General features: G+C 33.6%; 1 protein-coding gene across 4 annotated transcripts in view; it reads left to right on the top strand.

The window, feature by feature from the left end:
- LOC141561128 (cohesin subunit SA-2-like) overlaps positions 1-21,181 on the top strand; it is a 124,292-nt gene that overhangs the window by 19,721 nt on the left and 83,390 nt on the right. For all 4 annotated transcript variants that reach the window (XR_012487976.1, XM_074300259.1, XM_074300258.1 and 1 more), the window contains exons 10-13: positions 223-296; positions 1,749-1,872; positions 4,336-4,434; positions 12,001-12,080. Coding sequence is in view for 3 of the 4 variants with exons in the window: in XM_074300259.1 (XP_074156360.1) it covers positions 223-296; positions 1,749-1,872; positions 4,336-4,434; positions 12,001-12,080 (377 nt within the window). In the remaining variant the exon portion in view is untranslated. The remainder of the gene's footprint in view (positions 1-222; positions 297-1,748; positions 1,873-4,335; positions 4,435-12,000; positions 12,081-21,181) is intronic.

The following is a 21,181-nucleotide window of genomic DNA, read 5'->3' as shown; positions in this document are numbered from 1 at the left end:
ATATGATGGCAGCACCAAGGAGAGTGGTAGCAGATGAGAGAAGAGTAGTGGCAAAAAGAGCCTTTTAAGGGGATTAGAGAAGAAAAAAATCTTAGGCCATAATGGCTAATTGAGAACAACTGAAACGGCACTGCTGAGTTTTCCAGTTGCTGCTATAAAATCTTCAGGATCTTGTAGCCTCTAAGATGGTGGATTGTAGTTGGTACACTTTTTGTCTTTCAGTGTCAGCAAAAACCTGTGGAAATTGAAAATATGATGAATGCGCTTTTTAAAGGGACCTTTGTGCAGCGCTATCGGTAAGGATATTAGTTATTTAAAAAAAATTTTTAAAGCAAACTCGTGCACAGCATGTTTTCAGCCTTCCAGGTCTTTCCATTTGGATATATTGTTAGTACTTTAAACCATAGAGATGGATTCTTCTCCATCTATCATCTTCCATAGCTATTTAAGCAGTTAAATCCTACTTTTTGTCTTGGTCATTTCCTTTCACATCCACCTTTTCTGTTCTCACTTTTCCTCTTCTAAAAACTCATTATCTCTTATCTAGATGATTTTAAGAGTATCTTAGCCAGTCTTTTCACCTATTAAGTGTCTACCAGTCTTTCACATCAAATAATTTTTCCTTCCAGCTTTGATCACATCAATTAGCTTATTCAAAAATCGAATTCTTTATTGTCTACCATAGAAAAAAACCTGACTGAGCAGAAGACCTGTGTGAAATCCTGCCTCTGTGACCCTGGGCAAGTCATTTAACTTCTGTAGGCCTCAAGTTTCCTCATCTATAAAATGAGGGATGTAGGGTGGACTAAGTACTAAGACTAGAGACCAGAATTGTATCTTCCTAGTTGTAGAGAATTTTCTTCTTGAGAAAACTTTTTACTAATATATATTACTACCTTCTATGCAACTAAAAGTCTTATCTGCCTAGTGCCGTGAAAAGTTAAGTTACTCGTCCAGGGCCAAGCCACATGGCTAGGAAGAGTCACAAATAGACTTGAACCTAGTTCTTCCTAGCTTTTAGGATGGCTTTCTTGTCCACTATGCCATGCCACTTCTGGATGTTATTGAATAAAGCCCAAACTCCTTAGTTTGGCATCTAAAGATCTACACAAATCTTATAGAAAATTTCTTTTCTTGATTCTTCTCTTATCTTCACTTCATGTTCCCTACAATCCAGGCAAAATCGATTACCTCTTTACTTAACAAGATCTAAGATTTTTTTCATCTCCTTTCCCTTGCTCCTGTCATTCCTTTTAGTTAGAATACCATCCCTCCTCCTGTCCCCCCCAGCATCTCAGTTTGCTCAATTGTTATTTATATTAAAAGTCTGATCTCAAATGCCATCTTTCCCAAAGAAGCTTTCCCTTTATCTCCTTTTCCTTCTCTTAGCTGTGACTCCTCCAGCAATTTTCATTTGTTTGTACTTTCATTTCAGTGTACCTTGATCACACTTGATTTACTTTAAGCTTTTTATTTAGGTTGCTGTTTTACAGGACTGTTGAAGATTTTAAAATAATTAGGAATTGTTGTTTTATCAGTCCTTGGGATCTTGATTGACATCAAAGGAAAGGGATTATTGGTATTTAGAATTTCTTTGATATATTTAAAGACTTAAGTTAAGCTTAAGAGTTTTCTTATGTTTGGATAAGTTTTCACACTTAAGAACTCTTACTTAAAAATTTCCAATTATACTTAATATAAAATGATTGCTTTTTAATCTTAATGCATTTCTAACCTTGTTTTCATAGTGATGTTATACCTGAAATTAGAATCGTTTGCATTGAGGAGATGGGAAGTTGGCTGAAATTATACCCAAATATGTTTTTAAATGATAGTTACTTGAAATATGTTGGTTGGATGTTATATGATAAGGTAAGTTTTATTTCCTTATTTTTTTCTTGAATAAATAAAACAAGTAGAAGTTATTTTAAAAACTTATTGTTACCTATCAATTGTCATTAGTTTTCAATTTTTGTAGAATTTTTTTAAAAATGTGATTTCACACTATGAAAAATATTTTCTTTTACTAAGATGGATTTAGTTGAAGTCATTTGTGTATCACATTAATTCTTTAATGTGTCCAGCTCTCTTCCTACACCTAGTGATACTTCTCTCTCTCTCTCTCTTTTTTTTTTTTCCTGAGGCTGGGGTTAAGTGACTTGCCCAGGGCCACACAGCTAGGAAGTGTTAAGTGTCTGAGACCAGATTTGAACTTGGGTCCTCCTGAATTCAGGGCTGGTGCTCTATCCACTTCGCCACCTAGCTGCCCCAATACTTCTCTTGAAACAAAGAGTTTAAAAAATAAGCAAAACCAATCCAGTCAGTGATCACGCTTGACCATAATACTCCACACCTGTAATTTTTTATCTCTGAAATGAAGCAAGAGAGTCCATTTTCTCATGTCTTCTCTAGTGGTAAAGTATTCAGTTTCATTTTATTTTTCTTTCCATTTATATTGTATCAAGATTACAGTCTTAAATAGGCAATAAAGTTGACAAGATTTACATTTTTGAAGTGACTGGCAAACTCTATATAAATTAAATTAAAACTTGAAATCTTAGGTTATTCCCAAGTAGTTCTGTTTGGATTCTGTTGGAGAACTGACACCATAATGTCAGTAGAGCAAGTTCTCAGTATTTTGTGGCTAATGACAACTGTATAGATCCTTTTAAATTTGCTTTAAAAGAAAACCAATGAACCAGAAAAAAACAATTGACTAACCACTTCAACTCCAAAGACTATTTTTTGAAGGATCCTAATAAAATTCTCAAATAACTCCTGTTTTGTGTTTTTTGTTTCCTTGATTAATTTCAGATTTTGTTTCTTTGAAAAGATTTCTAGTCAATGCTGCTATTTCAATTAACTATCTGTTCATTGAATCAAAAAGCATCCTGCCTTGTAGGTTTTTCTTTGTTGGATTTTTGTTAATCATTTTGTCCTCATGTATTGGAATCTTGTGGGGCATTATAACTTAGATCAGTTGGGAAAAAGGCCAATTCATACATCTATTGAAGCAGTCAGTTTATTGTAGATGGAATATGAGGGTGGGGGAACAGAGAAGGTGTAAAAGTATGAAAGATAAGAAAGGAAAATTAAGTTTAAAAAATTTCATATCTCCCTCCCTTTTTCTTTTGAGAAACAAAATAATAACAAAAATAAAAATTATTCCTCCTTTCTTGCTTCCCAGACATGTTTCTGTGAATCACTTGATAAATGTTTCCTGTTATTAAATAAGCCAAACACAAATCCAAGTACATAATTTAAAAACTAGTATCAGGAATGTTTCTGAAATAGAAAAATAAAAATGATTTTGGACATGGAGAATGATACCAATGGCTAAACTCCAGTGTTTCCTTATGTGGGATAAAAACTTCTCTGCTTCACTTTTAAAACCTTTAGAACCTGGTCCCAACTCCACTTTCTTCATTATACGATATTCTGAGACCCAACCTTAATGACTTTTTTTTTTGTTCCTCATACATGGTCCTTTTATTTCCTATCTAGGCCTTTGTCCTGGCCTTAGTCCATGTCAGCAATGGGCTTCTTCCTCACCTTCACCTCATAGAATCCCTCACTTCTTTCAAGATTAAGCACAAGCACTACTTTCTGCAGGCCAGTAGGTGATGGAATGCAGAGTGTTAGGTCTAGAATCAGGAAGACTCAATTTCCTGAGTTCAAATTTAGCCTCAGATACTTTCCAGTTGTATGACCCTGGGCAAGTCACTTAAGTGTGTTTGCCTCAGTTTTCTCATTTGTAAAATAAGCTGAGATGGAAGGGGTAAACCACTCCAGTATCTTTGCCAAGAAGATTCTAAATTGGGTCACCAAACAGTTGGACATGACTGAAAAATGACTAAATCAGTGCCGCCACTGCGGCCACCTGCTACATGACTTTTCTCAATTCTCCCTCCTCTTATATTTATTTCTTCATTTTCTTTCTTTCTTTTTTTTTCTTGCAAAGCAATTGGGGTTAAGTGACTTGCCCAGGGTCATACAGCTAGGAAGTGTTAAGTGTCTAAGGCCAGATTTGAACTCAGGTTCTCCTGACTTCAGGGCTAGTGCTCTATCTACAGCACCATCTATCTGCCCTCCCCCCCTTATATTTATTTCATGTATATTTAATACATGTAATCTCTCTCAACAAAAGTTAAACTTCTTAGTCTTCACAATCTATTTAAATTTTTGTATTTGTATCCCAAATATTTAGCAAAATGCCCATCATCTTTGATGGTTCATGCCAGACAATTTTTAAAGATTTGTTAAAATGTCTGTAAATATGAGAAGTTGTTTCTGTCCATGTTGGTTGTGATTGGTAGCAGTCTTCTTGTTTTACAGCAGGCAGAGGTGAGGCTAAAGTGCCTTCAGGGACTTCGAGGACTTTATGAGCACAAAGAGCTTATTTTTAAGATGGGCCTTTTTAATACCAGATTCAAGGTAAGCAGCATTGCTTCTTTCTCCTTCATCCTTCCATTGTTTCTTGTCATTGAGAATAAATTTAGCTGCTCAACTTACTGGAAATAAGAATTTAGAACAGTTTCTGGTTCCCTCTGACTTCAGTGGGAATTTTGGAATGGAATATCGTTATTCTCTTTTGGTTATCTGACATAGAGACATCCTCTTCATTAACTTAGTAGGGCCAATTTCCAGTGTTTTGCACAGGATATGTGGGTTTTTTTGTTTGTTTTTTTTTGCTGAGGCAATTGGGGTCAAGTGACTTGCCCAGGGTCACACAGCTAGGAAGTGTTAAGTGTCAGGCCAGATTAGAACTCAGGTCCTCCTAACTTCAGGGCTAGTACTCTATCCACTATGCAACCTAGCTGCCTGGCACATGATATGTTTAATAAATCCTTATTTTTTCATTTTTATTTTTTCTGAGGCTGGGGTTAAGTGACTTGCCCAGGGTCACACAGCTAGGAAGTGTTAAGTGTATGAGATCAGATTTGAACTTGGGTCCTCCTGAATTCAAGGCTGGTGCAATAAATGCTTATTGATCGATTCTGGAGAAGTCCTCATGGATAGATTTTGTTGTTGTTTTGGTCAGGAGCAAGCAAACTAGAGAAAACTAACTAATTACCTCTTAGTTTTCAGTTTTACCTTTTTACTTTCACATTCAGTGCTACTATTAGACCTCACCATCCAGGTTGCTTTGTAATTATTTGGTTAGTATAATGTCCAGCTTCTTAAATGTTAGTTCATGACTGCATATTATAACTTGTAACAGGATCATGAAATTATTACTTATTATCAATTAATGTTTAATTTGTATACCTATTTTATATACTTATATACCTGGGGTTATGTAAAAATTTCTCAGGTGAGACAAGGGCATGAGTGGAAAAAGTTTAAGAAGCCCTGATATAGTGGATAGAATAATACTTTCAGAGACAAGAAAATCCAAGTTTAAACTCTTTCTCAGACACTTAGTAGCTATGTGTATCTGGACAATTCTCTTAACTATTCTCAGCTGGTTTCTTCATATATGTAATAGGAATTGAACTTGATAGTGTCTGACATCCTTTCCAACTCTAAATATATGATCCTATGATCTTTGTCTTTATATTCATTATTTCTTATATTGTATTAATATTTTGTTTTGTTCATGTACTGCAGCTTGCTTAACTATTCCTCAAGTGTTGAGTACTTGCTTTCTTTATTGAGGTGGAGGGAAGGAAAGAATTTATATAGGGCTTACTATGTGCTGTGTATATGTTGTGATAAGTATTATACTAATACTGTTTTACTCATAAAATAGCAATGGATAGCAAAATAGATTAAAAATAAGAATCTAACAATATGTTGTTTACAAGGGATACATTTAAGTAAGAGAGATACACACCTTTAAAAGGAAAGGTTGGAGTAGAATTTATTTTTCAGCTAATGCAAAAAAGGTAGAGGTAGCAATTATGAACTTAGATAAATAGATTTAATTAGATGAACCAAAGATGCTAACAATGGATTTAATTGAAAAAGATAAAACAAGGTAAGTACATTTTGATAAAAGGTACTGTAGACAATGAAGCAATATTAATACAGAACAATACTCACAAAATACTGGGGAATCTAAATTTAAAAAAAAAAAAAAGTTGAATGAATTACTGGTGGAGATAGTACTTGCTGTAACAGTAAGGGACTTTAGACCAAAAAATAAATAAGAAACAAGTTAAGGAAATGAATAGAATTATTAGTATATAAATAAGATTAGGAATTTTTTTTTTTTTTTTTTTGGTGAGGCAATTGGCCTTAAGTGATTTGCCCAGAGTCACACAGCTAGGAGGTATTAAGTGTCTGAAGCTGGATTTGAACTCAGGTTCTCCAGACATTAGGGCTGGCACTCTTATCTACTATGCATGCCATCTAGCTGCCCAGGAGTTGGTTTTATAAAAAAACAATAAAATAGACAAGCCATTATTTAATTTGATTTTATAAAAAAAAAAAACCAAACAAAACTACATCACTGGTATTAAAAATGGAAAGAGTAAATATACCACCAACAAAGATGAAATTAAAGTAATTAATTAGAAGTTATTTTGCTTGACTATATGTCAATAAATTTAACCATGTAAGTGAAATATAAGAATATTTACAAACATATAAATTGCCTAGATTAGCAGAAGAGGAAATAGGATATCTAAATAGACTTATTTTAGAAAAAGAAATTGAACAGGCCACAAATGAGCTGCTTAAGAAAAAAGCATAAGGACCAGACAGATTTATGAGGGAATTCTGATGTAAAAGGCTAGAACTGAGCAAATGCACTTGGATAAATGGAGCACGTGAGACTAATTGCCAATTGGACGGTTCTCTATTAACTTGTTTGAAGGTTGACCCTTCCCAGCTGTTCTGTGATGACTTGATTGGTGGGACAAAGAGGGGGAAGTGTGTGGGGGGAAGAGTAGGAGGAGGAAATTGAGGCAATTGCTCTTATGGTGAGAGTAGAGGGTGGTGTGGAGATTACTAGATCTAATCCTCTGACCAAGAATAAAGACTTTTGATTGTCCTGACTCTGGCTGATTTCTGGGAAGACAGAGTTCCAGCAAATTCTATCAAACATTTAAAGAGCAACTAATTCTGATATTAAATAGATTATCTGGAATAATAGACAACAAGGGGATCCTACCAAACCCCTTTTATGAGACAAATATTATACTGATACCTAAATCAGAAAGAAAATCATAGGTCAATTATCATTAATAAAATATGGATACAAAAATCCTAAATAAAATTCTAGGTAAAAGATTACAATAATATATTACAAAGATTATGCATTGTGACCAACTGGGATTTATACTGGAATACAGGGTATTATGTTAAACCTATATTTAACATTAAAAAAAGAAACAGTCACCATAATTTGTTATATCAATTATGAAAAGTTTTAAAAAATTATTATATGAACAGATATAGAAAAAGCTTTTGATGAAATATAACACTAATTTTTATTAAAAACACTTAGAAAATATAGGTATGAATGAATTTTTTCTTAAATTGATAAAAAAAAAAATCTACAGCATCAGCAAGCATTATTTATAATGGGAATAAGGTAGAAACTTTTCCATAAGATCAAGTGAACAAGGATGCCTATTCTCAGCAATATTATTCAGTATTGTATTGAAAATCCCACCAGTAGCAGTAAGAGAAGAAAAATAGAAGTAAACAGAATAGGGAATGAGGTAATAACACAACCTCTTTTTTGCAGACAGTGTGATGATATATGCTAAATCCCAAAGATTAATTTTTTAAGTTAGTTGAAACAATAATTTTAGCAAGGTATAAAGTAAACCCACATAAATCATTAGCATTCATGCATATAACAAATAAAACCCTGCTAGACAGAATAAAATACCTGGGAGTACACCTGCCAAAACAAATCCAGCAATTATATAAACAAAACATGAAAAACTTGTCATACAAATAAATTCAAATTTAAATAACTGGAGAAACATTAATTGTTCATTGGTAGGCAGGGCTAAAATAATAAAAATAAAAATTTTGCCTAAAGTAATTGAGGTATTCAATATTATCCCAGCTAAATGACCAAAAACTTACTTTTACTGAATTTTAAAAAAAAATTGTTCATTTGGAAGAACATAAAATCAAGATGATCAAAGAAATTAATGGAGGGAAAAAAGTAAATGGAGATTTAGCTGTACCAGATCTTAAGCAATATTTTAAGGCAGTATTTATCAAAACTATCTGGTACTGGCTAAGAAATAGAAAGGTAGATCAATGGAACACAGTAGACATACAATTTATAGCAGTAAATAAATATAGTAATCTTGTATTTTCCTGACTTTATGACTTAAAATGTTGGGATAAGAGTTCATTATTTAATAAAAATTGTTGAGGAAACTGGAAAGCAATGTGCAGAAATTGGACATAGATTAATATTTTATACTATCTATCAAGATGTGGTCAGATTGGATACATGACCTAAATTTAAAGATATTACAAGAATATTTGAAGAACCTGGAACATTATTTATCAGACTTGTGAATAAATGAATAATTTGTGAATAAACGAGATTCTTCAGAATGGGGCATAAAATGGATAATTTTGAGTAAATTAAGTTTTGCAGATAAATGTAGCCAAGATCAGAAGGAAATAAAAAAATTGGGAGGGAATTTTATAAGCTTTTCTTAGCTAATAGTCTCATATCTCAGATAAAGAACTTTGTCAAATCTATAAGAATAAGGATCATTTCCCAGTTGATAAATGGTCAAAGGATATGAATAGGCAGTTTTCTGATGATGAAATTAAGAAAAAATTGTAGTCATATGAAAAAATGCTCCAAATCATTATTAACTAGAGAAATACAAATTACTGAATATTTTTTATTTATTTATTTATTTTTGCTGGGGCAATCGAGGTTAAATGACTTGCCCAGGGTCACACAGCTAGGAAGTGTTAAGTGTCTGAGGCCAGATTTGAATTCAGATCCACCTGACTTTGGGATTGGTGCTCTGTCCATTGCACCATCTAGCTGCCCCGAGAAATACAAATTAAAACAACCTAGAAATATCATTTTATACCTACCAGATTGACTAAAATGATAGAAAGGAAAAGTGACAAATTTTGGAACAGATGTGGAAAAATTGGGACATTAATTCATTATGTTGCAATAATGAACTGATCCAACTATTTTGGAGAGCAATTGGAATAATGTCTAAAGGGTTATTATTAAGCTGCCTATATCCTTTACTAAGCAATATCACTGCTAGACCTATTTCTTAAGATGATTAGGGAAAAAAGAAAACTTATATGTTCTAAAATATTTTAGTAGCTCTCTTTGTAGAGGTGAAGAATTAGAGATTGTAGAGAGGCTCATCAAATAGGAACTGGCTGAAGAAGTTGTGGTATATAATTGTGATGGAATATTAGTGTGTTTTAAGAAATGATGATCTTCACTTAGAAAAATGTGTATAAATTTGCATGAAATCAAGAAAAGGGAAATGAGTAGATCCATGTAACATCAATATTGTTGTAAAAAACAACTTTGAGTAAATAATTTTGACTATTAATGACTAAATGAACTACAAAGAACATATGAAAGAAGACACTATCTGCATCCAGAGAAAAAACTGGTAAATAGAAATATATGTAGAATGATTTTTCATATATGTATGTATAATACACACATATCTACTGTACATAGGGTAGAACAAAAGAAAGAATTTGCATGATAACTTTATTATTTATTTAAAAAGAATAGCAAGTTGTACAATAGATTTGTAATTTCATGTGTGTGTGTTTTTTTTTAATTATGCTATTATGGAACTGCCTATTTTATTCTATAAATTAAAAATTAAAAAATTAAAACTAAAAACCAAAATAAAACAAATATTGCCTTATTTCAATGTCACAGACACTCTGTGACGTGTGCAGGACCATAAAGTTAATAAGTATCTGAAATGAGATTTGAACTCAGGACTTGCTGACTGTAGGCCCAGTGCTATGTCTGATTAGCCACTAATTGCTATAATGCCTTATGATATGTTGCTACTGCAGTAATTGCTGCTATCAATATGTGGCGTATATTAGACCTTTCTAAATTGATTCCCTTGGTCTAGCTGTGGAATGTTTGGATTAAAAGGAATGAAACATATTAATCACTTTCTTAACTTAATTCCAAATTGCTCTAAAATGTGTAATTTTTATTTTGATTTTTTTGCTGAGACAGTTGGGGTTAAGTGACTTGCCTAGGGTCACACAGTTGGGAAGTATTAAGTGTCTGAGGTCTGATTTGAACTCAGGTTCTCCTGACTTCAAGGCTGATACTCTATCCCCTACACCACCTACCTGTCCCAAAATGTGTTATTTTTGAACTGAAATAGTTATTTCTCATTTTTTGTTTCAGACACCAATTAGTGCTATGTATGCTCTTGGAAGTTAATTTCACAATTCATTTCATTAGGTATTTATGGAACACCTATGTGCATTGCGTCCAATGAAAAGATAATAAATATATCATGCATTTCCTGACTTCAAGAACTTTCCATTATTTCTGGGGAGATAAACATTATATGAATGAAAAACACAGATGGTTGTATGAGTTCGTATATAATAGATTTCAGGGAGATGAACATTATGGGTAATCTGAAAGGAGATTGATAAATGAATTGGAAAAGCTTTATGGAGCAGGTGGGACTGGAAGTATCTCATGAAGAGTTATTGCCTTATGTCCAACTTGTATTAGTGATTCTGTTATATTTCTAATAAAATGAATTATGATAAGAGTAGTCAGGAAGAGATATTCTTTGACCTTACTTCTGTAGTTACAATTTTGCTTTCTAAATGACTTATATGGTAGATCAACTTGACATGGATTGATCATCTGTAGCTATTGGGGATATAGAAAGAATTTTGATTTGATTTCTGCCTTAGGAAGAGGGAAAGAATAATTAAGCATCCTTTATATATGATGTAGTTTTTAATATAATTATGTAATTTGGATCAGAAATGTCTGATTCTCCAATCACTTATAATCTAATACTACAGTGAACAGTTAATCAAGAAACATTTATTAGGTACTTATTATGACAACATACTAGGCACTACACATACAAAGACAAAATGCAAACTGTTCCTGCCCTCAGTATGCTTACATTTTTTGGAGAAGAATTGGTTTGATCTAGTGATTCTAAGAAGTTGTTATGAGGAGAAAAGTACATTTCAGGGATGGAGGACTATCTTTGCAAAGGCATAGAGGTAGAAGATAGTGCCCTATGTGAGGAAGAGTGAGAAAATCATTTTGATCGGATTTCGCAGTACATGAATGAAAGTAATATGTAAAAGTAAGCCTGGAGAGAAGTATTTGATAAACAGAAGAGTTTATATTGATCTTATTTTCCCATGCTTCCTCTTTTGAGTCTTGGATTTTTCCACATTAATGTTAGATATAATTGTATTTGTGTGATTATTATTGGTTTTAAATCTGTACTGTGCTGTATTCTATGGATACAGAAACTGAAATGATAATTCTCTTGGTACTATTATTTTCTGGGAGTTGAAAGTTCACATTTTTTTTTTTTTAATTTTTCTTAAACTTACTAATTGCCTATCAGAGAATGGTTCTTAATTTTATATTCCTTTTCCACAGATTTTGGTTACAGGCTTTTATCAGCTACATTTAATGCAAATTTATAGTTGTCCTATTTATAATTTATCTTCTAATTTTGGCTGCATTGATTTTCTTACATACATATAAAATTTTGTATTATTGAGACATAAGCTATCATTTATCCTGTGTCCAGTTTTGAATATATAGTTTGAATATTATTGATATCTATGAACAGTTGCAATAAACTATTGTGCTTAAGAATTATATGGTAGTTATTTTGGAAGGAATAAGAAATTAAAACAATTTCCATTTAGTAGTATAGAATGTGTTTATTACTGACATGACAAATAGATATTATTTGTTACTGAAAGACTATCATGAGCAAAATGTGTTACTTTTCTTTTTTCTTTTTCCTTTTTTCTTTGTCATTTTGCATCCAATAGAGCCGAATTGTTTCCATGACTACAGACAAGGAACCGGAAGTAGCTGTTGAAGCCATGAAACTTGTGATGCTGATGGTCCTGTAAATATCTTTTCAAATATATATATATATATATTTGATTGTGTGAATGAAAATAGGCTTGAACGTAAAAGAGTGGAGAATTTTACTTATAGCATATAGTAAGCTGTACATAATACATAAAACTTATTTTTATACATTTATACATTTTTGGGGGGACGTGGTAAAACCTTTGGTGAAGGCCAAACACTTTTTGGTAAAGTTAATAAGTTTTAACTTAATTGTCACTTGAGTTTTTAAAGAAAGTTTTTCTTGTTAAATTCAGTGAAGTGATTTGTGATAAGATACTAATAGTTAACTTTATTCTACTTCTTATATATTAATTATGTTTCTAGCTATTTTGTTGTCTTTAGTTTTTTAAGAAGCTCTACCAGATATAAGGATTTTTCAAAAGCTTTCATTCTCAGGCTTCAAGATGTGTATTTGTTGTCATCAGCAGAATTCATGATGGAAAATAGTTAATGTATGGCTCTCTATATTGGGGAATATCTTTTCATATGTGAGCCTGTCTTCTCTCCTTTACTAAGGTTTTGGGCCCATCTCTAAAGTTTGTAGCCTCCATAAATCTTTTGTCTGATGTAATGTTCAATAATTATGTATTTAGGGACCTACTTTGGGCCTGGCACTATGAGGATCCGAGGACATTAGTAAGTAAAAAAAAAAAAAAAAAAAAATTAGTTTTACCTTTGAAGTACTTGAAGGGTTTATTGTGCAGAGGAGCATTAAACTTGCTCTCTTAGGCCCTATTGTTCAGAATTAGGAGCAATAAATGTGATTTGCAAAAAGGTAGATTTTGGTCAAATATAAGGAAGTGACCAATACTTTGAGCTGTCCAAAAGTCTGTCTTAGTAGGTCATTAGTTTCTTAACACTAGAGGGCTTCAAGTAGAGATTTAATCACTTTGTCAGAGATATTGCAGTGGGGATTTCTGTTCAGTTGCAAAGTGAACAGGAATTAAGAAAACCTAGATTCAGGTCCTTACTCTGATGCTTACTACCTCTGTGACCATTGGTAAATCACTTAACCTTCCTAGCTTCAGTTTTCTTGATTTAACAAAGGAAGCATTAGAATAGACGGCCAATGAGGGCCTTCCAGCAACAGATTTGTGATATTCTGATTTCTGAGGTTTCTTTCAGCACTTAAGATTATGTGATTTTGTTATTGTGATCTAGCTGAGTAAATAAGAAAAAGAACAACTAAAGGATAATTCCAAGCAATATTTGAGTAAATGAATTTGGCAGAGATTTCAGGTTTTGGGAGAAATCAGAATCAGGGAAAGATTTCAAAGCAAATAAGCTTGGTGGAATAATAAGATAGTTTGTCATTTTGTACAGTAAAAGAATTTTTAAAAATCTTAGTGTAAATCACAAAAATTGGATTTAAGAAACTTAGTTTTAGTAAACCATGTGGCTGAACTGTGGGGAAATTTATTTCCTTGCAAATCTAAGCTGCATATGGAGTTAATGTTTGCAGGTATGTGTAGGTTCTTAATCTAGACTATAACTTCATGAAGTGATAGGAAGCTAGCTGACATTCACTCATGTGACTTAATCATCCTCTGCTTTTTCTTGAGCCCAAATATCTAGAAAAATAATTTTTAATTTTTATAATTTAGAATTGGAAGAGATAGTTGACATCACGTAGTCCAATAATACTTTACCTCTTCCCATTTTGCAGATGAGGAAACTGAAGTCTATAGAGGTTAAATACCTTGTCATGGTCACTTGGGTAGTAAAAATGGAAAATGTCTTATTAGGTTATTATTCTCTTTGGCTAGTCCAGTCTCAGTGTTCCAGATGTGGCTTTCAAATCAATAGTCTATAATTGAGAATAAGAATTAATGTGATGGTTTAATTTTAAAAAATAAACCTATCTTTAAAAAAATCAATATAGAGGTTAATTAAGTTTTTATCAGAACATCCATAATCCAATCCACTTCTTTAAGGAACTTTTAAAAAAGGAATTGCTGATCTAAAAACATTGGAGACAAGAAAACATTATGACTGTCAACCCAAGAGCCCTTCATTTTTTATGGCTAGAGTAGCCCTGAACAATTCTGAGTTCAGTGGCCAAATTGTGTACCTTGGTGGCTTCTTTAGCTTTTGCTCGGTCAACCCAGGTTGACAGGAAGAGAATCTGCCAAAATCATATAAAAGATAGTGATCTTTCCTTCTCAGCAGCTGTTTTTTCTTCTGGCTTGTGGAACAGTATGGGTTTTTATTTGGTGGAAGCATTAGCTTTGTTGAGGAAGAAATGGACAGAATGCTATGTAAAATGTCCTGCTGTCAGTGTTGTAACTTCCAGATTAGGACTAATTTTACATTCCATATAGTTCTATACAAAAGAGGTTTTTTTCTTGGAAGAACAATAAATTGACAATTATGAGTCATTAAATGAACACAGGCTTCGACCCCTTTTTAACCATTTGTGTTGCTTCCCTTTTTCCAATTCATATTGAGGCCAACAGGGATGTCTCTCTAATGAAAAGCAAATGCACAGTATGCTGATTGTATCTTCTGAATTAGTGTGATTTGGGTTAAGATGCTGCCAGGAAGCAGTGTGCCATAGTGAAAAAACGGAACACTGGACCTAGAGTGAGGAAAAGTGGCCAGATCCTGGCAACTCACCGTTATTTAATGCCCAGTGACACACCCATAGGTAATTCACTTCAATTTTTTGAACCTCAGTTTTCTCATCTATTAAATGGAAATAATACTTGAACTATTTATGAATGTCATAATAAAGGTAGCACTGAGGGGTAGCTAGGTGGTACAATGGATAATAGAGCACCAGCTCTTAAGTCAGGAGGATCTGAGTTCAAATTTGGCCTCAGACACTTAACACTTCCTAGATATGTGATCCTAAGCAAGTCATTTAACTCCAATTATCTCAGCCAAAAAAAAAAAAGATAGCACTGGGGGTTATCTTGAGTGAAGTTAGGGTGAGGTTCAGGGGGAGATATACTTAAGGAGGTGAAATTGTCATCTCATAAAAGTGAGAGTATGATAGTATGATAGAAAATTTACAACCTAAAAGTTGGAAAAATTTAATATCTGGGGTGATAAAGCCTTTTTCTGATTCTGAGATATAAATGATAGCTTATGGATTTCTAATCATGAGAGCCCAGTATCTCTCAGTAAAATTATTCTAATTGCTGTTCTTGATGGTGCTTTAGTGTCCTAAGAATTGTAGAAACTTTTTTGTTTTGTTTTTATTTTTGTTGAGGCAGTTGGAGTTGACTTTGCCCAGGGTCACACAGCTAGGAAGTATTAAGTGTCTGAGGCCAGATTTGAACTCAGATCCTCTTGACTTCAGGACCGATGCTCAGAATTGTAGAATCTTAATTCCTCTTTTATAATCAAGGAGCTGAGGTCCAGAGAGTATGTATGGTGAATCAGTGTCAAAACCAGGATTCCACAGGTCCCCTATATGTTAGTTGAGTACTTGTCACATAATATCACTATGCCAAAAAAGTAAAGGTATTCCTTGGATGCTGGTGTTCTCTAAAAATCATTGGGTGTGTAGCATTTATAGCCACTGGGGGGTGCCTAGCTCCTTTCCAATACACCAGTCTTTGGAAAATATCAGTTATCTCAGCCCTCTTCTGATAAAATAACTTTTAGGAAAGTCAATGAGAGATAATGCTCTAATGGAATTTTTTGTTTTTTACACATTTCTCATAAGATTACTTAATTGAGTAGTGGGTATAACTAAACTTTGGATATTACAATACTTTTTTACTGAAACATTTTGGCTTTTAGTAAACATAAAGGCCTGGATGATGAAAGTACAAAGCACCCTTTTTGTCTTATTTGTTCTTGTGCTAGAAGGAGTAGTGTCTCATTGTTAAATCCCAGTAATGTGCTCTTGTCAGTCTCCTTGTTCTATTCTGGAACCAGCAAGCTTTGAGTTTACATTGTAGCTGTTGAAAATCTTATTGAAAATCTTGGTGAACTTATTTCTTGGCTTAGATTGCTAGTACAAAACCTAGACACAAAGTTCAATGATTTTTTTTCTTTTTTTTCCTTTTTATAATCTTTATTTATTTGTTTGTTTGTTCATTTATTTGTTTATTTGTTTGTTTGCTTATTTATTTATTTATTTACTTATTTGTCTATCTATTTATTTTTCCTTTTTATAATTAAGGAAAGTCTATTTGGCTTATAAATCTCAGAGATTATCTGGTTCAACAGTTGGTCCAAACCTTTTAGGAAGACCTCTTCTGTTGTTGAACTCAACATCTTCAGGAACAGCTTTAACTGTTAGGACTTTTTTGACCTATCAAACCAAAAAAATCTGACGCTGCAATTTTCAGCAGAACCCAGTTTGATTGAATACACATTTTAAAATGCCTAACAAATAATAGCTCCTATTTTTCTGGTTTCTTAAAGTTTGCAAAGCTTTTCACAACCACTCTGTGATCCAAGTGTTGTAATACCTCCATTTTACAGATGAGATAATTGAAGGTGGGAAATTCAGTGATTTGCCTAGGCTTGAAGATAGGGCCTTTCAGAGATAAAACCTGAACTGTGGTCATTCCCAACTCCCAGTCCAGTGTGCCTTACACCGTATCTTCTTGCTTTCTTATGGGCAAAACACACAGTTCAGTGTTATGGTTAGAGACATAAATGAAACCATGCTTGTCTCCAGGGAGCTTATACTTTACTAATTCTATAGTAGGAATAAGCCAACCAAGTATAATCCCACTTCTCTGTGATATTCTTTAAAAGACATGAAGTCAGCTGTCTTGTCCTCTTCAACTGATCTTGTATGGCTTGCCTTTAGTTCTCTTCATTCTGATTGTTCTCCTCTGCTTGACAGTATCTTTCCTGAAAGGTGATGCTCTGAATTTGACATAGTGTTCCTGATGTGGCCTGAACAAAGCTGAGAGAACATTTGCACTGTTAACATCTTCATTTGGAACACTTTCATATGGAATAGTGCAGCTTAACAGGGCATTTGGGTTTTTGGCTGCCACGTTATTCTATTGACAAACATTGATCTGGCAGTTGGCTAAAGCCTATAGGTTTTTTTTTTGTTTTTTTTTTTTAAGGGGAGGAAACAATAGTTTCGTATGAATATCTAGTTCCCCATATTGTAGTTGTATGATTGGTAATGATTGTTCATGAAAAGCTTTCACATTTATCATCATACATGGAAAGTTTATACACTTGTCATTGTTAAAGTTCACTTTATTAGATTTGTCCCATTGTTCTAATTTACCAAGATATCTTTTGGTTCTTGTTTATGCCAGTGTCAGTAACTCTCAGCTTTATTTGCCATCTGCAGATTTCACAAGCATGCTGTCTTCATCTTTATTCATGTTGTTGATCAAATTAATACTATAGAGCCAATGACAAAGCCTTGTGGCACTTTGTTAGTAAACTTAAATTATGTCATTGTATGAAATCAGTTTATTAGTTACTGTTTCTTGGGTCATTCAACTGGTTCTGAATAACTTAGTGATGAATATTTTATTGTTTTGAAAACTTTGCAGGCTGCCATAAAACCTTTTTCTTCTGAGTGTACGTACATTTGTTAACAGATTCCTGCTGACTGATCCATGGCAGGTATTGGTCACCACATCTGTCATTTTTGTTTCATGCTATGAATGTGGCTGAAGCAGAAGGCCCAATTGTTTATTTAGATTATTAGCAAATGTACATAGGACAAGAATTAGACCTCCAATAGAGCATTAGAAAACCTCATTGTGACCAATCTCATTGTCAAAGCTAGTTTTGGTCACAAGTGCATAAGCACTTCATGGCTATTTGGATGAAATGGCTTTTTCAAATGTTGAATCATCTGACTTTTGTGGTTAGAATCTTTTTAATTCACTATTGAAATAATGTTTTAGCTGGAACAATAGTATTGATTGTTTTATGTATTCATTTACATATCTGTGAGCAGTTATAATGGCTCATATATGTTATTTGCTTTGAAATTAGATTGAAAAAATTCAAGATTAGTGTGTGTGTGTGTGTGTGTGTGTGTGTGTGTGTGTGTGTGTGTGTGTGTGTGTGTGTGTGTGTGTGTTTCTACTCCTCCCTACCCACCCACTAATGTTAGAATTTACTCTAACCAGTATATTTTTTAGGGGAGAAAATCCCTGAGGAATTTCTCTAACATTTGAAATATAAAGTAAAGTTATTTCTCTACCTTTGTTCTTGGGAGGAGTACCTTTTAAAAACCTAATTTTAGGCCTCATTTTTATTTTACTTAAATTTGCTGGGCTGTAATATTAAAGATAATAAATGAAATTGTATAAGAACTTCCTCTTAGAACATACTGGAATTTTACTTGATTGTAGCATTTCTTACTATTTAAAAAACATGTAATTTCTACTAACAACAGTTCTGTAACAGCATGATATTATTGCATGGGGGAAAATTGAGTATGTGTTCAAAATGTTTGCTGCTTAGAATTTCAAAATTCCATATAAACATTTCTCAAAATAATGTGAAGAAGTAGAAGAAATGTTCATAACTTTTGTCTTTTTAAATTGTCCTTTTTTTATTGGTATAGCTAATATTTAAATAAAGATTCTTTTTTTCTTGCCTAGTAGACACACAAGTTCCTGCTGAAAATATCTGTAGCCTTTTGCACTCTGACAAGGGAAAATACTCCCTTTAGGTTTAATGGGGTTGCTATGATCCTAATTTTACATTCAGTGTAACTAGCATGGAAAAAACAGGCTGTTAATTTTCTACCGACAACTCCCATCTTCAGGACAGTGACTGATTAAAGGAAATAAAATGTGTGTCCACTGTAGCCTCTTCTTTGAATAGACTAGAGTGAATATGGGAATATTTTGAATCTAGGTTGGGTACTTGCTCTTGGCTTAGAAAATAGAGGCAGTCAAGCCTCTGTAAAAATTAGGAGTAGTGTTACCTGACCTTGGGTTAAGTTTGTTCAAATTGACTAGGATGTGGGGGTGGTTTGTTTCAGGATTTGTGGCTCCCATTAAGTAGTATAAGTTACCCTGGTGATAAGGCAACAAGTGCTAAAAACTAAGCTGGCTTTAATTTAGCCTTGTGAATAATCTCTCAAAATCTGCCAGCCTACATACATTTTCACCTCTGTTGCATCTCCTGGCATTGATTTTATATCCAGGGCACAACATTTAGGATGTGACATCTCATCTTCTTGAATACAGTTAGCATGGTTATATTATTTATTTTCATATAAATAAAATATAAGTCAAAATATTATAGGATGAATATAAATCCTACAGATTTGTGTGCTGGTGTAAATTAATGTTAATATTTTTACTGGCCTGCCATCCATTGACCAGATTTACCTTGCTTTCTCAGCATTAGGAATGGTGTGTTCCTGCTTTTGGGTCAGGTAACGTATGGTTTGTTTATTTTTTTAGGTACCAGCTGGGCAAGTGAAAACAATCATATGGGAAGCCACCTGTTTAGATTGCCAAATGTAACTTTTTTTTTTTTTTCAGTAGTAGTCACCACCAAGTAAATTATACGAATAATAATTTTGAAAGACATATAGTTTTTGATTTCTGATATACATACATCTTCCCAGAAGCTAATGGATGGCACAGTTTGAAGTATGACCTGTAGATTTGTGTACAAGCTCTATTTACAGTTACTAGAAAATCTTAAGCAGAAAGTATATTTTTGAATGAGGGAAAAAGGTGGCTCTATAGCATTTATTGGCAGTTATTGGAAGGTTAATTGTGAGCAGAGAATTGCCATATCATTACATCTGGTAGTTTTTGGCATTTTTAAGAAGTGATTAATGGAGAGTGGGGATTGTAGCCATCTCTCTTGGAATATAAGATGCCAAAGATCTGCAGACTGCTATGGGGATAAGAGAAAGGAAGCAATCAAACATGAATTTATGAAGTTCTTTTCCTCCCTCACTCCCAGGGCCCCCATTGCTGTACCCCTTGACATAGTTATACTGTGGAGGAAAGGATACACTTATTATATCACAGTGTTGGTATGCAGAAATGGTGCTTATTTTTAGAAGCCTAAATCCTGGAGGCTTAACCTTTATTGGACACTTGGCACTCTGAATTCCTCAACTTTAAGACTCTGGTTATTACTCTCTGATGGTTTTTGTTGTTGTTTTTTTCTGTAGGGCCCTGATTCTTTTGTGTGTGTGTGTGTGTGTGTGTGTGTGTGTGTGTGTGTGTGTGTGTGTGTGTGTGTGTGTATCTCAAAGAAATAATGGTACCATTGTTAATTGTATCATAAAAAGAAGGAACTCTGTATCTCTTTTTTTTCACCCTTCAAAACCAAGAAAAATAATCTGCTTTTTCTTCTTCTTTGATCCTTCTCATTCTGTTCCCCTACCTTCTTTCCCTCTAAGAAATCATGGTTTCAAACACGTAGCTGATGGCAACACTTCAAAGGTGAGAGAAAACAGACTTATGCATTTCTCTTTTTGCTAGTTGGGCAGAGAGGAGGAGTGGAGACGAGGACCTTTTTTGGTAGTTGAGGGGTTGTTTCATTTTATTTGAGGAATGTCTTAAGCAGCTGTAGAGCAGGACAGATAGGCTTTCTGTACATGGTTATGGTCAACAAGTGGCTTGGCTCATAGACTGCTGGATAAGAGTGGATTGTCATGCCTCTGACTTTTTCATTGGGCTGCCAAGAGAATTGAATTAGAAGGCTAAGATAGTTTTCATGCTTCAAGAGACAGATTGGCAGCATGCCTAGGTGCCATCTCTATCTTCCTTTGCTTCCAATAATAATGTGTAAACAAGAACATGCTGTTTGCAACAGTTGATGGATTCCTTTGCACTTCTATGTGGCTAAAGGATTTAGTAAATAAGGGCTGTTTCATGGGGCAAGTACTGCAAGTCTGTAACTATTTTCACTTTATATAGTAAGTCCTAAATTCTGTCAAACTGAAGAAAAAAGTACAGACGGTGATCAATCAGCAAAAACTCCCCACTGTAATTTCATAACCAGTCCTACTCCGGACTAAATTCTTATTTAGACTATGCCTTTGATTCCTTCCTTATTTTTTCCTAAACATAATAATCTTTGGCTTCTAAGATGAGTAATAAAATATGGGAGATTATACATGAGCAATATCATTTCTAAACAATATAGTTTAGTTGAAAGAACACGGGA

This window comes from Sminthopsis crassicaudata, chromosome 3, assembly GCF_048593235.1.
Source record: "Sminthopsis crassicaudata isolate SCR6 chromosome 3, ASM4859323v1, whole genome shotgun sequence".
NCBI classification, from domain to species: Eukaryota; Metazoa; Chordata; class Mammalia; order Dasyuromorphia; family Dasyuridae; genus Sminthopsis; species Sminthopsis crassicaudata.
The sequence above is the reverse complement of the archived record's forward strand: the minus strand, read 5'-3'. Positions and strand labels throughout refer to the sequence as shown.